A 17345-nucleotide genomic window follows, 5' to 3' on the forward strand; every position below is an offset into this window, starting at 1 on the left:
GAGAACCATGACTGATGAAACATATGAAGCAACTAGTCAAAAGGAAGGAGATATAGGAAACAGGAAGGGCTCATGAGAAGAATATGGTAGTCAGGAAGGAGCTTAAGATAGGATGCGAGAGCTCAAAGGGAGCAATGAGAAGGCCTTAGCAAGTAGGATGAGGGAGAATCCCAAGGTGTATGTGAAGAACAGAAGGATGACAAGAAGGATAAAGGAAGCAATTTGTGCCTGGAGGTGGAGGAGGTCCTAATACTTTGCTTCAGTATTCGCAAGAGCCACTCCACAGGGCTCCTGGAATGCATTTGCCGGACTGGAGTAGAGTTACTTCCCCTCCCTGGATTGGTCTTACCTCAACCTCAGGCTGCACATCATCCTCCACAATGGGCCTCCAGGCAGTACTGCCATCTTCCCCACCATGAGGCACCTTGGGTTGATCTCCTGGCATCAGAGCCAATTTCTTGGTCCTCTTTCTGGCAGTTTTATTTCTTTTTGTCATCTTCCTGCTCCTGATGTCTTCCTGCACCACGAGTGAGTATTTTGACTATTATGTTGACTTTTTTCTTGGTTCATCTTCCTTGTGCATCTGGGAACTTTGGGGTTTTGCCTTCTCTCATCAAGTGACCAACTTCCCTCCCTTCACTTTGTACATATATTTGCTATTCCTGCCCTGGCCCTGGGAAACAGGCGCTGGCTGTCCACACGATCTATGCCTCGTATAATCTTTGTCTCAATCCAGTCTTGGATAAGTCACTGTGAAAGGCAACTAAGGTCAAGGTGGCTAAAACTACCCAGACCTTCATGAAAGAACTGAATTTAATAGATGCATGGAGGTGACAGCATCCAAGGGAAAGGAATTATTCCTTTTATTTCAAACAGCATGACTCCTACACCAGGAGATGCTTCAGTACCTCTTCCAGTTAGTGGCATTGCCTTGGAGATTCTTTCAGAATTTTAATTCACAGGCAATTAGGTTCTTTAGGAATAGGAGAGTAGCCAAGGTCTCCATGCAGAAATTAACCTGGGATTACAGTCCGAGTGGATTGATATTACCAGATTTTGAGAAATATTACTGGGCAGCACATTCAAGGTATATCTCTTCACTGTTTGAGGGAGGAGGTGTACCATCCCGGTCACAAATTGGTCTGCACACGATAAAAGATAGCAGACTTTATTTATAAAAAGGGATTCTAAATTGTTATCTGTTGACAGACACCCCCTTATTAAAGCATACTTTTTATGTGTGAAACAAGATTAATCAATGCACGGGGTTGTCTTCAAAAACACCCCAACTCAGAATGGCTTAATACCATGGACAATAGATAACAAGATCCTGGACACCTGGTGTCAGAAAGGGATCAAGTGTATCAAGGACTCTTATGAGCAGATTATGTCATTTGAACAAATTAAAAATAAATATGATTTGTCAAACTGGACTGCTATCTTCAGTTAAAGTCCTTTTTTAGGAGAAAAATTAGGTCCAGCTATGGTGCAGTGGCATGGAGGCCCTGATTCGAAAGGGAAACACGCGCAAGTTTATTACAGCAATGTACTTCATACCGCAAGCGGAAACCTGAAACTGGGTCTTCATAAATCTAGGCAAAGGGGGGAGTCAGACTTGGGTATAACGGTTGATGAATGGTCCTCGTCAGACCTGTGCAGTAACAGCATGACCTTGATACAGGTTGGTGCAGTATAATTGTCTACACCAATTGTACTATGTGCTGCAGAAATTGAACAAGGCCAAGCCAGAAATTTCAGATCAGTGTTTTAGATGTGGTGTAGACAGGAACCTTTGTGCACCTAATCTGGTCATGCTCCAAGCTAGGCCAAGTCCTAGAAAAAAATTCTTAGGTAAAGAGTTTCCACAGGACCCAGAGTTGTTCCTGTTGGGAAACATCATGGACACAAGGCTTACAATGAAGCTGTCCAAATTTCAAATCCAATTTGTGTTTGTTGCTTTGGTGGTAGCCAGGAAGTGCATAGCAGGTACCTGGAAATTGGACTCTCATCTCGGCATTGCGCATTAGAATGTGGAAATGCAGAACTGTGTTCCCCTGGAGAAAATTACCTACAACTTACGGAGGAAATATGACACCCTCCTTAAAATCTGGCAACTTCTTTCTTCTTTGGCTTGGCTTCGCGGACGAAGATTTATGGAGGTGGTAAATGTCCACATCAGCTGCAGGCTCGTTTGTGGCCGACAAGTCCGATGCGGGACAGGCAGACACGGTTGCAGCGAAAAATTGGTTGGATGGGGTTGGGTGTTGGGTTTTTCCTCCTTTGTCTTTTGTCAGTGAGGTGGGCTCTGCGGTCTTCTTCAAAGGAGGTTGCTGCCCGCCGAACTGTGAGGCGCCAAGACGTACGGTTTGAGGCGAGATCAGCCCACTGGCGGTGGTCAATGTGGCAGGCACCAAGAGATTTCTTTAGGCAGTCCTTGTACCTCTTCTTTGGTGCACCTCTGTTATGGTGGCCAGTGGAGAGCTCGCCATATAACACGATCTTGGGAAGGCGATGGTCCTCCATTCTGGAGACGTGACCCACCCATCGCAGCTGGATCTTCAGCAGCGTGGACTTGATGCTGTCGGCCTCTGCCATTTCGAGTACTTCGATGTTAGGGATGAAGGCGCTCCAATGAATGTTGAGGATGGAGCGGAGACAACACTGGTGGAAGCGTTCTAGGAGCCGTAGGTGACGCCGAACAGGAGTGTGGGTATGACAATGGCTCTGTATACACTTATCTTTGAGGTTTTTCAGTTGGTTGTTTTTCCAGACTCTGTGTAGTCTTCCAAAGGCGCTATTTGCCTTGGCGAGTCTGTTGTCTATCTCATTGTCGATCCTTGCATCTGATGAAATGGTGCAGCTGAGATAGGTAAACTGGTTGACCGTTTTGAGTTTTGTGTGCCCGATGGAGATGTGGGGGGGCTGGTATTCATGGTGGGGAGCTGGCTGATGCAGGACCTCAGTTTTCTTCAGGCTGACTTCCAGGCCAAACATTTTGGCAGTTTCCGCAAAACAGGACGTCAAGAGCTGAAGAGCTGGCTCTGAATGGGCAACTAAAGCGGCATCATCTGCAAAGAGTAGTTCACGGACAAGTTTCTCTTGTGTCTTGGTGTGAGCTTGCAGGCGCCTGAGATTGAAGAGACTGCCATCCGTGCGGTACCGGATGTAAACAGCGTCTTCATTGTTGAGGTCTTTCATGGCTTGGTTCAGCATCATGCTGAAGAAATTGAAAAGAGGGTTGGTGCGAGAACACAGCCTTGCTTCACGCCATTGTTAATGGAGAAGGGTTCAGAGAGCTCATTGCTGTATCTGACCCGACCTTGTTGGTTTTCGTGCAGTTGGATAACCATGTTGAGGAACTTTGGGGGGCATCCGATGCGCTCTAGTATTTGCCAAAGCCCTTTCCTGCTCACGGTGTCGAAGGCTTTGGTGAGGTCAACAAAGGTGATGTAGAGTCCTTTGTTTTGTTCTCTGCACTTTTCTTGGAGCTGTCTGAGGGCAAAGACAGCTCAGACAGTTCCTCTGTTTGCACGAAAGCCGCACTGTGATTCTGGGAGAATATTCTCGGCGACACTAGGTATTAATCTATTTAGGAGAATCCTAGCGAAGATTTTGCCTGCAATGGAGAGCAGCATGATTCCCCTGTAGTTTGAGCAGTCTGATTTCTCGCCTTTGTTTTTGTACAGGGTGATGATGATGGCATCACGAAGGTCCTGAGGCAGTTTTCCTTGGTCCCAACAAAGCTTGAAAAACTCATGCAGTTTGGCATGCAGAGTTTTGCCGCCAGGCTTCCAGACCTCTGGGGGGAATTCCATCCATACCTGCTGCTTTGCCACTTTTCAGTTGTTCAATTGCCTTATATGTCTCATCCTGGGTGAGGACCTCATCCAGCTCTAGCCTTAGGGGCTGTTGAGGGAGCTGGAGCAGGGCGTAATCTTGGACTAAGCAGTTGGCACTGAAAAGAGATTGGAAGTGTTCTGACCATCGGTTGAGGATGGAGATCCTGTCGCTGAGGAGGACTTTGCCGTCTGAGCTGTGCAGCGGGCTTTGGACTTGGGGTGAGGGGCCGTACACAGCCTTTAGAGCCTCGTAGAAACCCCTGAAGTCGCCAATGTCCACACTGAGCTGGGTTCACTTGGCGAGGCTAGTCCACCACTCATTTTGGATCTCCCGGAGTTTGCGCTGAAGATGGCTGCATGCACGACGAAAGGCTTGTTTCTTCTCTGGACAGGACGGCTTTGTAAGGTGAGCCTGGTGGGCAGCTCGCTTCTTTGCCAGCAGCTCCTGGATTTCCTGGCTGTTATCGTCGAACCAGTCCTTGTTTTTCCTGGAGGAGAAGCCCAGTACCTCTTCAGTGGATTGCAGTATGGTAGTCTTCAGCTGATCCCAGAGGGTTTCAGGGGACGAGTCCGTGAGGCGGATTGCATCGTCGAGCTTTGCTTTGAGGTTTGCCTGGAAGTTTCCTCTCACTTCGTCTGACTGCAGGTTTCCAACATTGAACCTCTTTCTGGGGGCTTTACTGTTCCTGGGCTTTGGCTTGAAGTGAAGGTTGAGCTTGCAGCGAACCAGCTGGTGGTCAGTGTGGCATTCCGCGCTGGGCATGACCCTGGTATGGAGCACATCTCGTTTGTCTCTTTCTCGCATTAGGACGTAGTCCAGGAGGTGCCAGTGTTTGGATCGGGGATGTATCCAGGTAGTCTTCAGGCTGTCCCTCTGCTGAAAAAGGGTGTTTGTGATGACAAGCCGCTGTTCTGCGCAGAGCTCCAACAGGAGGCGCCCATTGTCGTTGCACTTGCCGACACCATGCTTGTCGTCTCCTTTGGGGGTGAGGATCTATCGTAATCAGGTTGAGTCACAAAAATTCAAAGACCTGGAGGCTGGCGGTGAGGTCCCAACGAATTGTACGATTATGGTATTTTTCTTTAAGTTTCTTTTCACTTTTCCGTAAGAATTTTTTTTAGGTGTAACTGTTCTGTTTTATTTAGTCCTTATGTCCCTAATTTGTCAGGAAGTTAAAGGGATACTGTAAAATGCTACAGGAATAAGGGACAAGGGCTAATTTATTGTTGCTGTTTTTCTTTTTAGTTAATTTTGTCTCTGAATGTATTAATTGGAACAAGGAGGGGACGGGGAATTGGACTCGACAGTTAAATTTGTATATAATTGGAAAATGTTTTTTTTATTATGGATTGTTGATACTGAGTTTGAAAAATTATAAATATTTTTAAAATGGAGACTAGTTTAGGGAAGACATCAGGGTAAGTTTTTTTTGCCTGTGCCAAAATGGTGGTGGAGAATGTAACATTAGGGGAATTTAAGAGACTCTTAGACAGGCACATGGATAGAGGAAAAGTGGAGGGTTATAGGGTAGGTACATTTTTTTTAGGAATATGTGGGTTGGAATGACATTGAGGGCCAAAAGGCCTGTACTGTGTTCTAGTGTTCTATGGTCTAGAACAGTTCTCATGATCCCTCCAGTTGATTGGCTGTGCAGAATTATTTAGTGGATAATATTAAAGTCAATATCTTTAGTAATGACATGCAGAAAAAACTCTTCATGTTCCCACAAAATCTTTCAGAAATCCAAATAGAGCAACCATTAATTATAAAGTAAGCAAGTTCATTGGAAATAAAAGCATTGGAGAAATCAATCACAGATATGTTAACTGCTTTGTAAAGCACCAGTCTGCAGAGGTACCCTGAGCTTCTAGTTGCCTATCACCCTAATTCAAGGTTGAAGGTCATGTGCACAAATGCACAAAATTTGCTTTATTTTCTCTGTAAAGGCACACAGAGGTGGTACTAGTCCAGGGTCCCTATTAAGAGAGAGTCCTTTCAATGAGATGGAGAGTCTTCAGATCCTGCCATCTCCTCCGATGTCACTGCCTTCTGCGCTCCTGTAATCTTTGTAGCCCCAGTCTCCTGCCTGTCCCAGCAGAAAACACGAGATCCAAGCATCCAAGTCACCCTCCTTGGCCTTTGGTTCCGACCCCCTGATAGGGTTAAGAAGCTGTCAGTTCCCATGGCACTTTCAGGAACCCCGGTCACTATCGTCAACCCAACAAATTCTGTCCCAATACCTGGACTGACTCACCTTTCTGGGGCCTCTTGCACTGTTCTAATGAGGTCCAGTGCAAGTCTGAGGAACAGCACATTGCCATCTGACACAACAATTTCAGGTTTGTCACTTTTCTAGTTTGATTTGGAAATGGCCAGTTCAACTGTAGACTATCCATCTATCACTGACATTGCCTGATTACTGAGTATTGTTTATACCTCTTCAGTTATGACACATTTCCTTGTTTACTTCTCTCTACCTGCACTCATTAACCAATTTTCTAGATGGCTTTGACAGTTTATCGCCACAGTGGCCCTAGCCTCATCTTATCAGAAATGTTCCCTTTGATTCATCCATCTCTCCTCCATTTTCTCTGCAACTTAAAAGCAACCATGCTCAACCTGAAATGATTAGTCATTTTCCTTTCCATAAGTTCTGGATGACCTGCTGAGTAGTTCCAGCATTGCATTACCTATTCTTAAACTTAATTTAAAAATGTCAAGAAACAGAGCACGATCCATGTCAGACTGCATACAATGCTCAGAGTGATTCTTAGTTCCAGCCATTCAGTGAAATGTACTTACCACTTCATACTAATTCATTTCAAACCACTGGTTCCAAACACTCTATGTGGATTAAGGGAGGGGAATAAAGGTGAGGGGCTTGGAAAGGAATAGGTGTGTTGTGAGTTTTGGGGAAGTGACCACCACTTTCAGAGATTTAATCTTGTATGCATTTCAATCTCTGAACACCATGATTCATGAATCTCTTTCTTTAAAGGTCATTCTCACATTAGAAGTTTAAGCCAGTGCTGAAGCAAATCCTCCAGGAGTTGGAAATTGTCCGACCTATTTACCTTTGTCAGACAGTCCTTTTCTTTTTATTGACCATCACTGTTTTCTCACTGTTTCAAGTAGGAATTCACCATTTCATTTGGCCATCACCTCCAGATCATCCTGAGGTTCCTTACTGTAGATGTTAGCAACAATGGCTTGCAGCTTTTTGTTTTCTTTAAAAATAGGTTTTCTCCTGATGGTTATTTAAGATGTTAAGGGTGCAATTTAAGTGTGTTGGCAAGAGCTCTTATAGTCCTCAAACAAGTGTCTGCTCTTGGCTTGTGGGACCAGAAGATTTGGTCATCAGTTAACATTGGGTTCTGCACCAGTATTATATTAGTTAAATTAACAGAATTGAACCCTAAATCTACTAACTTAAAAAATGCTTTGAATTTTGGCTTCTAGTAAATTCTTTGATTTCCATTCTGTTTCAAAATTTCCATTCTGTTTTGCCTAATTCAGTCCAAGTTGTACAGAATTTTATCTTTGCATTATTACTGCAAGGGAATAATTGCAGTAAGAGAGTTCTTAAAAGCACTAGTGCTTATGTGAATATCACTTTAGCTGCAGAGACATGAAGCAAGAGGAGTCCTTGAAAGCAGCGATAAAGGTTGGTGCTTAGTGAGAGATTGGCAAATTAACTGTACCCAACAAAGGGAATGGAAGCTCAAGGAAAGCAGGCCACCACATGCGTGGGGCTTAGATGCTTTGGCTCCAGAGCCCAAGGAAAAGGTGGAGCTTTTTCCCATAGGAAAAAGGCTTCAATAAGAAAACACAGCAGTGGGACTGGCAGTCAGGCTCCTCTTGTTGGATGTGGGAAATCACAAGCGACCCTGATGATGTCACCTGCAAGAAGTGCATCTAGTTGCAGCTCCTTACACACTGCATTAGGGAACTGGAGCTGGGTGAACTCCAGATCATTCGAGAGAATGAAGGCACAACAGGCAGGAATTACAGCAGCCAGGTAAGCTGGGTGACTGCTGAGAGTGAAAGGGCATGGGCAGCCAGTGCAGGGTCCCCTTGCGGCTGTTTCCCTCAATAACACGTCCTGTTTTGGATACTGTTATTGGGGATGGGGGAAGATCTACCACGGAAAAGCTGTGACAGCCAGGACACTGGCTCAAAAGGGTGGAGAGATGAGAGCAATAGGAGATTCATTGGTTAGGGGGACAGGCTTTATGAAGATTGAGACTCTTGGATGATATTTGCCTTCCAGGTGCCAGCATCAGGGGTTTTCCTGCTGTTGTCCATGGCATTCTTCAGAGAGGTGTACAGCCAGATATTGCAGTCACTATGGTACGAATGACATAAACAGGAAAGGATGAGGTCTAAATAGTGAATAAAGGGAGATAGAAAGGAATCTAAAAAGCATGAACTTGAGGCGAGTAACCTCTGGATTGCTGCCTGTGCCTTGCACCAGTGAGGGCAAGAATAGAAAATTATGGCAGATGACTGTGTTACTGAAGAATTGGTACAAGGGGCAAGGGGTTCAGATTTGTGGATCATTGCAATCTCTCCACACTGTAATGCTCTAATGTATTCAATATTCAAAATACCATAAAGTCAAAAGAAATGTATTTTGATCAAGTGAAACATTAAAGTCTGCAGAAGCTGCGATTCCAGTAAAAACACAAAATTACCGGAAGAACTCAGCAGGCCAGACAACATCCATAGGACGCAAAGATTTATAACCAATATCATGGTCCTGAGCCCTTCAGGCAGGCGCCTGAATAAAAAGACAGGGGGAGGAGGGAAGATAGGGCACAGGTCAACAGGTAAAAAGGCCATAGATGGACATGGATGGAGGACAGGAGAGGAAAGGTGGGAATTGATCAGGGAGGGAAGTCGCTCTGTGAATGCAGAGCTGGAGGAGCCAAGAGTTCTGCTGTTTGTTCTGTGAGAATCTCTCTCACTGCTCCCCCTCTGCATGATGCTCTCAAGCTCTATGACCATGTACTCACCCAGACTCTCTTCCCTACCCTTCCTCTATCCTCCAGCTTTGCATTCACAGAGTCCCTCCACTCTCGTGATCAATTCTCACCTTTCCTCCTACTCATATCCAACTATGGCCTTTTGCCTGCTGGCCTGTACTCTTCCTATCTCTGCCCTTTCTTCCCTGCCCCCAGCCTTTTTATTCAGGCATCTGCATGCTTTTTGCTCATACCGCAAAGGGCTCAGGCCTGAGATGTTGGTATTATATCTTTAACTCCTATGGACGCTGCGTAACCTGCTGAGTTCCTCCAGCATTTTGTGCTTTTACTGTATTTCAGTCAAATAGGTGAATTAATCAATTTGTCAAATATTATCAAGAAATAAAATATATGATGATCTTGCCCTGTATTGAAAATGCTTCAGGTTTATGCAAATAAAAAATAAAATGTTTATAATAGATATCAGAAGTATATTTATGTAAATAGCATACAAACTCATCTGTAAAATTATGCTAATATGTCCTGCACTTTGTGTATTGCTCGAGTTCTCCAGCATCTGTAGACTCCTTGTCCACTGGGATTCTTTTTCTTTGTTTTGTTAGGTTTTTTTTGCAAGGAAATGTATCTTGATGAGAACCTTCTGCAATCATTAATTTATTTATCCACCTTGACCCTTGAGGTGATACAAATATGTGTATATGTGACTGTAATCATATTTCTGATATCATACAACAAAAATAGATTAGTTGCACAATCTTTTTGCAACAGATGTCTCCAGCAATTCAACTTTCCCGAAGCAGCAATACAGATATTATATTCATTCATTCTTCAAAAGAAATACCAACATGTAAATGATTATCACTTTGTGATCCATGCTTAGAATATTACCTTTCAAAGACATGGTTCACTCACCAGCGAACACCTTAACACTAAGAAATTAAATGTCCCTTATTGATTTAGAAAAATACATTAATTGACAGTTAAGAACAATCATGTTGCATAGCTGATTGCATTTGAAAGCAGCAACTCAAAGGACACCTCTTGTATTCCCATCAGCAAGTACCTTCTCCAGAACTTGAGGATGTCAGTTATTGCTTAGTCATAATCAAAGGCTAAATATTCAGATTCCTTGCTCATAATGGTATGATACACATATTTAAGATGTTAAATTTAAAAATAACTTGCAGAAGGAGGAACAAGACTTGGATTTTACTTTAAACATTCTACATGAATTTTACACAAGACGGTTTTGTTACTCCTCATGTCTACCAGCTAAAGACTCAAGGTTCATCAGTTTTAGTTATGTCTGGCACTTTTCAACTAGAATAGATCCCAGAATAAACAGTAATCGTGATCTGCCTACTCCACTCAGAGTAAATCCTCTCCCCACTCCCACTTTTCCATTACGTAACCAGAAGCACTTTAGAATTCCTCAAAAATTGAAAAGGAATATTTTATTTTTCACCCAGAAAGCAGTTATTTGCTTTTACACAATTTGGAGGAGGGAAAAAAAAGGTTCAAGAATCATCAATGCCCTGCTTAATTCCAGAGAAAGAAATTCAAAATTTACAACTGAATGTAATGCATTTCCAAATGCTATATTTAAAACCAGATTTAAGCATTATGAATGAGAATGTGGAAGTCACTCTCCCAAAGACTAAACATGGCATCTTTCATAGGGATAATATAAGGAAGCACCTAGTATTTGTATAATGGACTACAGATGTAAAGTGATCTTGAGATCCCAAAACCCAGCAGCAATATATATTCACCAAGACAAATGGTTACTTAAACAAAAGTTACTTTTAATTACCTTTAAACAAGGAAACAGGATCACACTTTAACTTATCACTATTAACGAACCTAACTTAACTCCCTTCTAATTCTAAGTGCATGAAAAGTTATTTGATTCACAGTCCAATCTCACTTCTTATTCCTCCAAGTTCACTGGTTGTAGGCAATTCTTATATTGTTCACAGAATTTAACATTTATGAAGTTCACCAGGCTTTGGTGCTTGAAAGGTAAATGATTACCCCTCAGAAAGTTTTTGTCGGTTTTCACAGATATTTGTTGTTCCTGGACACAAACTGATCCATTTTGATCAGCCACATCAGTGTCTTGCCAAAGAAACTTGCCCCATCAGGGTTTTCCAGACGATAACCTCTTTCTTTCAGGTCACCACAGAGTTCCTTTATGTTTCTTTCAAGTGAAACATTAGGCAGCCAGTCCTCTACTTTTGTATGAACCACAAGGGCTTTGACCAGGCTGAATTAAGCACTTACAACCAGTCTTCCAAATGAGTTTTTCCACAAGCTTTCCAGCTTGTCCTGCTCCAGTCCCAGCTGCTGCTGAACTGTAAAACTGCAGAACTGAATCCTCTCTCACCCTCAGAGAAAAACCTGTTTTTCTCTCCCTGTTTGGAAAACCACATGACTCTCTTAGAACAGCAAGCTACACTCCAGACAGCCTGCAGTTCCAACAATCTCTTTCATCTGTGGCTTTTCAAAACAACATTCCATTAGTGAAGTCTCTTGGGCACTCCTCAAAGTTTTTTTGCAAAGTCCCTCAGGAACCGCCCTGTCTGGCTTAAGCAGAGCTCCAGTGAAAAAAATAATAAAAAGATTTTAATTACCCTATCAACCTGCATGGCAACATTGAGAGAGCTATGGATTTGAACCACAAGGTCCCTCCGTTGTTCCACATTATTAAGAATACTGCTATTAACCATATACTCTACCTTCAATTTTGTCTTTCCAAAATGCATCACTTCACACTTGTCTGGACTGAACTCGATCAGCCACTTCTCTGCCCAACTTTCATCCTGTCTATATCTTGTTATAACCTATAGCAACCTTCTACACTATCCACACCTCCAACCTTTGTGTCATCTGCAAACTTACTGACTCATCCTTCTAATTCTCTGTCCAGATTGTTTATAAAAATCAAAGAGCAGGGATCCCAGAACGGATTCCTGCAGAACTCCACTTGCCACTGACCATCAGGAAGAATACATTCCATCTACAACTAGCCTATACTTTCTGCAGGCAAGCCAATTCTGAATCCACACAGCCATGGTTCCATGCCCCATGACTTACTGAATGAATCTACCATGAGGGTCCTTGTTTAATAGCTTTATTTAATATTCTTAACTCCCCTGAAGATAGTATTAGGGTATTTACAGAAACAGTTAACTTTGGCACCTACCTCAAATAACTATTCTACAAGTACAAACTTAAGCACCAAGTACTCATGATGACAAGAGCTATCCTGACTGTCATTCAACCTTTATAGTACATAATGGGCAGATTCAAGAAAATTAGTCTTATTTTTCTTGTCCCTTATCATCATGAAAGCCCAAAGCACTTCAGTCAAAATTGTGCAACTCAATACAACAATCTACAAATGATATCAGCTAACTTGGCACCTTCCGAGACTGCAGGGTTAATACCAAAACAGACCTCTTGACTGGACAAATCATCAAAGATGTACAATGTATTAAAAGTATAAACTTTTTATAAATTAGCAGCATCCACTAAGTACATGCAGATTTAAACCAAATAGCCTCCAAAATAAATGTAGAGTTGTTTTTCTCTTTTATTTAATAAAATACAAACGAAGTTTCAATACATCAGGTTCTAAATAGAACAATCTGTAGATAGGACTGGAACCCTTACACAATTATGTACATCAATCAAGCTTCAGATTTTGCACAAGCCGTTTACAGAATCTACATCAAATCGGTGTTTTGTAGCCCCATACACAACCACAACAGAATTAATGCTTTCTGTCACATCATTACAAAACAATTTAATTTTCTGCAAATGGAAGATGTTTTCTCTATAAGCAACTATGGAAATGTGCTCATTTTCCCTCCCAATGAACATAAAAGATGAATCGATGCATTGATCTGTTTTAATAACACTTAATCTATTTCATATTATTCATACCCATTCAAAAGTAGAATAGAAACTCAATGCAAAAACAACTGCTTTTACGCCAGCTAAGTATTGTCTTTGGTTTTTAATGTACAATCTTCATATTTCTCAGAAAGCTTGCATGGAAAGAACAAATCAAAAGGGTATTACTGAGCCATTTGAGTTTCAAAAAAGCCATTGGAAGCATCCCAAAATCATAATCCTTGAGATGACTTCATTAAATAAATTACACTTTAATTTTAATACCAATTTACAAAGACCTACATAGACTAATTATTTAACTTGAGGCTTTCATTTACTACAAACATTTTATTGCTACTCAAAGTATTTGCAGTTTGTGTGTACCTGAGTGTTACTTTCTTTTTGATCACAAGACCAATGCACAGAAGAGGGCTGTTCAATTACTTTTCTTATTCAATCTTCCGATTGTTCTTTTGGAGAATGCATTCCTATGCTCATGCTAAAGAAAGTCAAATTAACTGCAAGGAAATGTATCTTTAAAGTTGAAAATTAAACTAAATTTCCATATACAAACATTTTAGATGTAAACAAAGAAAGTTCATGAAGGTAATAGTTAAGCTTATCATTCATTGTCACAATCAGTAATACTAAAAGTAGTTGGCATACATTGTTAACCATATACTTGACATTTCTCCTCTCTTCTTCCTTACCCATAAGTGACCCTGACTGAAGTCCTCCACCACATTGTCTCTTAAGTGAAGGAAAAAAGACCAAGTGAAAAGACCAGGAACTGTAATGCACCACACAAGAAATTTAGCATGCAGATATCGACATATAATATTGGGTTCAATGATTTTAGAATTCATCTTTGTAACTAATTATAAGGATTAATATTAAATCAGAAGCTTAATGAAGAATAAGTTTTTAAGACCCAGCAGTAAACCTCTGGTTGTTCAACTTTCCAGATCACAGCTTTCAAAATGATTAAGGTGCAAAAGTCACAAAGAAGAAGAGATGAAAAGCATTCCATGCTTTTTCACCAGAAGGACGGTCTTCAACCGTCAGACTTCCGCACTTCACAGGAAATGATGTCAGGGAGAGATGCTATGATTCCCCACTGCTCTTACTGATTTGATTGACAGCTTGAATTGCTTGTTCAGGCATCAGACTTGGATCAGTCAAAATGGATGTGGTAGTACTAAGATGACGAAGTGTGCTCAAAACCACTAAATCAAATCAAAGGAAATTGAAATTAGATTTTTGATTTCTCAAACCTATAACAATCATTCAATTAAACCTGAAAACATTGTTTCAATCTAAGATTTCCTTTGAAGACATGAAATATAAATTTCCCAAAAAGGAATAGCATATATATATGGAGAAAAAGATCATCCATGTTCAGATGACATGACATCATTTAGAGCTCTTGTTTGTACCAAGATCAAAATGCTCCAATGGAAAAGCAAAAAAGCTAAATTTAACACTAAAGTTTCCACAGCAAACTTGGTTTGTCAATACAGCTTACTAATTGATCGGGTTTATGAGTTAATGTTTTACTCATTGCTCTTATACCACCAGCGCTGCCCAGGGGAAGATGGCTGATCTAAAATTTTTTTAATTTAAATTTATATATTTTATTTAAAAATGCTTCTATACATGGAACTAATAATCATTATACAAGTATTCAAACTAAAAATTTTCATTAATTATAAGATGGTTTTAACCCCCTCCCCTTCCCTCTCTCTCCCAACCCCTCAGTTCCCCTCCCCCTCTTAAAGAATATGTGCATATAAAGAATTATATAGAGTATAAAAAAAGACGTGAATAACGATCAATAAAGAGTGTCAGATTTATGTAGGGAAAGTGTAACATTGATGATCGATTAAGATTGGTACAATACAATTTCTTACACCAATTATACCTCACACATCAAAAATTACATAAAGGAAAACCAAGGATATCAGAAATGTGCTTTAGGTGTGAGTTAGAAATTGCCACTTTTATACACTCCACATGGACTTGCACAAAGGTGAGATCCTTTTGGCTTGAAATATCTAACATATTAACTACTATTATGGGAGTAACTTGCTGCTGGACCCGGTGTTGTATTTATTGGGAAACTTGGAGGGCGTGGGCAGAAAATTAACAAAATTCCAAATTAAATTTGTAGATATTGCCCTGTCAGTAGCAAAAAAAATGCATTGCGATCACCTGAAAGTCCGACTCCCCCCGCTCATCATTTGATGGTCCACAGAGATGCACAACTGTGTGCCCATGGAGAAAATAACATACAATTTAAGAAATAAATACAACACTTTTGCCAAAATATGGCAACCTTATCTAGAGCACAGGTCAGAAAATCTAATAAAAACATGCAAAGACAACAGTAGTGAAGCACCTCAAAAAGTGAAAGTAGTGTAGTTCTCGTTTCCTTCTTACAGTGAAAACATTATCTGATACTGTTGGGTCCCATTGATTTAACTTTTGGGGCATGGTGCATAGCCTGTGTAGCCAATTATATTGTATCATGCGTAACCTCATGTTTATTGTATTTCTCATAGTTCCGGATCATAGCTTTTCCCATGTTTCATTCTTTATCTTTATGTTTAGATCTTGTTCCCATTTTTGTTTGGGTTTACAGCTTGTTTCCTCATTCTCTTTCTCTTGCAGATTGATGTACATGCTTGTTATAAATCTTTTAATTATCATTGTGTCTGTAATCACATATTCAAAATTGCTTCCTTCTGGTAACCTCAGCCTGCTTCCCAATTTGTCCTTCAAGTAGGTTTTCAGTTGGTGGTATGCAAACATTGTACCATGAGTTATACCATATTTTCACTTCATTTGTTCAAAAGATAATAATTTATTTCCCAAAAAACAATTTTCTATTCTTTTGATCCCTTTTCTCTCCCATTCTCTAAAGGAAAGGTTATCTATTGTGAAGGGGATTAGTTGATTTTGTGTCAATATTAATTTTGGTAGTTGATAATTTGTTTTTTTCCTTTCTACGTGAATCTTCTTCCAAATGTTTGGGCATGTGAGAAAATGGAAAAGTTTTGGGAAGATCTAAATCGGGTATTAAATAAAATCACAAAAAGCAACATACCAAAAAAATCCAGAGATTTTTCTTCTAAGTATATAAGAAGTAAAGAACTTAGACTTGATTTGGATGGAGCACAAAAAAGATTTATTATGATAGCCTTAGCGGTAGCAAAAAAATGTATTATGTCAACCTGGAAATCAGAAGATAGCCTGAGAATACAGCAATGGTACATAGAAATGAATAAATGTATTCCATTGGAAAAAATAACATATAATTTAAGAAATAACATCACAGTATTTGAACAAATTTGGGAACCGTACATGGAACACAACAGAGAAGTCCTACCACGGACCTCCACCACCTAAAATGACAGGAGAAGACGACGAAATGAACTGACCCAGTACGTAAAAGTAGATGACACAATTTTCTTGTTTATTTTCATTGTGTGACATTGTTTAATGGGTTTAAGGTTTCATATATGTTGAACGTTGAGTGGGTGGGGGGGAGGTGAAGCAGGGAGGGAAGGGAGGGGGGAAAATGGGAGAAAATGATACTGTATATTCAAGAGGGAAATGTTTGTGTATTTTGGTCAGTATGGTTCAGTGTGAAAAATTTTTTAAAAATTAAAAAGTGAAAGTAGATCAGAAAGAACGGCAGTAGGCTGAATTTTTTTTTTTCTTTATTATTTTCTATCACTCTTTAGTTGTTTGGTTTTCTTTTGATGTTTGGGAGGGAGGGGAATTAAATTGACATTCTATCTGAAAGTCGAGCAATTTGTACTAAGAATGTGTAAAATTACTGTTTTCAAAAGTGATATTATGTTAGTTTCGAAAAACAAAAAATAAAATATTCAAAAAGAAGAAAAAGATACAAGAAATAATGTAGTATCTTGGAATGCCTGGAGTATCACCTCCCCACCCCCCCCCCACCCCAAGAAACTGGAATTCAACAGATTTTATGAGAACATTTTCATTTTAAGAAGAAGGTTAACACAGGACTTAAGAGGCTGAAAGAACATTTCTACATATTTATACCCAAAATATGCATATACAGGCTCCAAATTTGCAAAAATATAGGGTATTTATTTCACAAATTGTATGTAATCTTCTCGAAAGGGATACAGTTATAGATTTTTGCATTCCATCTTCCCATATACATATATATATATATATATATCTAAAAAGATACACATATATATATATATATACATACACACACACATATATATATATATATATATAGATATATATATATATATACACACACACACATGTATATATATACATATATCTTTCCAAGTCACTGCAATACATTTCCTTGCTACTCCCAATGCTGTTTTGACAAATTTAATTTGATATGTTGACAATTTTAGTTTAAGTCTTGTTTCTTCTATGTTTCCTAATAGAGTGGCAATAGAAATAAATCTGGGTTTAATGGGAATGGTGTACCTGTAATTTGTTCTTTTAAAAAGTTTCATAAATCCATCCAGAAAAGTTTTACCTGAGGACATGACCAAGTTGAATGCAAAAAAAGTACATATCTTTTCACCAAATATAAAGCATTGATATATCTGATTTAAA

At 40.1% G+C, this 17345-nt stretch overlaps 1 protein-coding gene across 2 annotated transcripts in view; it reads right to left on the bottom strand.

Moving 5' to 3' along the window:
* Positions 1 to 10628: 10628 nt before the first annotated feature.
* The window catches only part of mlxip (MLX interacting protein), a 121739-nt gene continuing 115022 nt past the window's right edge, over positions 10629 to 17345 (bottom strand). For both annotated transcript variants that reach the window (XM_069933267.1, XM_069933262.1), the window contains one exon: positions 10629 to 13948. In XM_069933267.1, the coding sequence (XP_069789368.1) occupies positions 13827 to 13948 (122 nt within the window). In that variant the 3' untranslated portion in view covers positions 10629 to 13826. The remainder of the gene's footprint in view (positions 13949 to 17345) is intronic.

Source organism: Narcine bancroftii, chromosome 4 (assembly GCF_036971445.1).
Source record: "Narcine bancroftii isolate sNarBan1 chromosome 4, sNarBan1.hap1, whole genome shotgun sequence".
NCBI lineage: Eukaryota > Metazoa > Chordata > Chondrichthyes > Torpediniformes > Narcinidae > Narcine > Narcine bancroftii.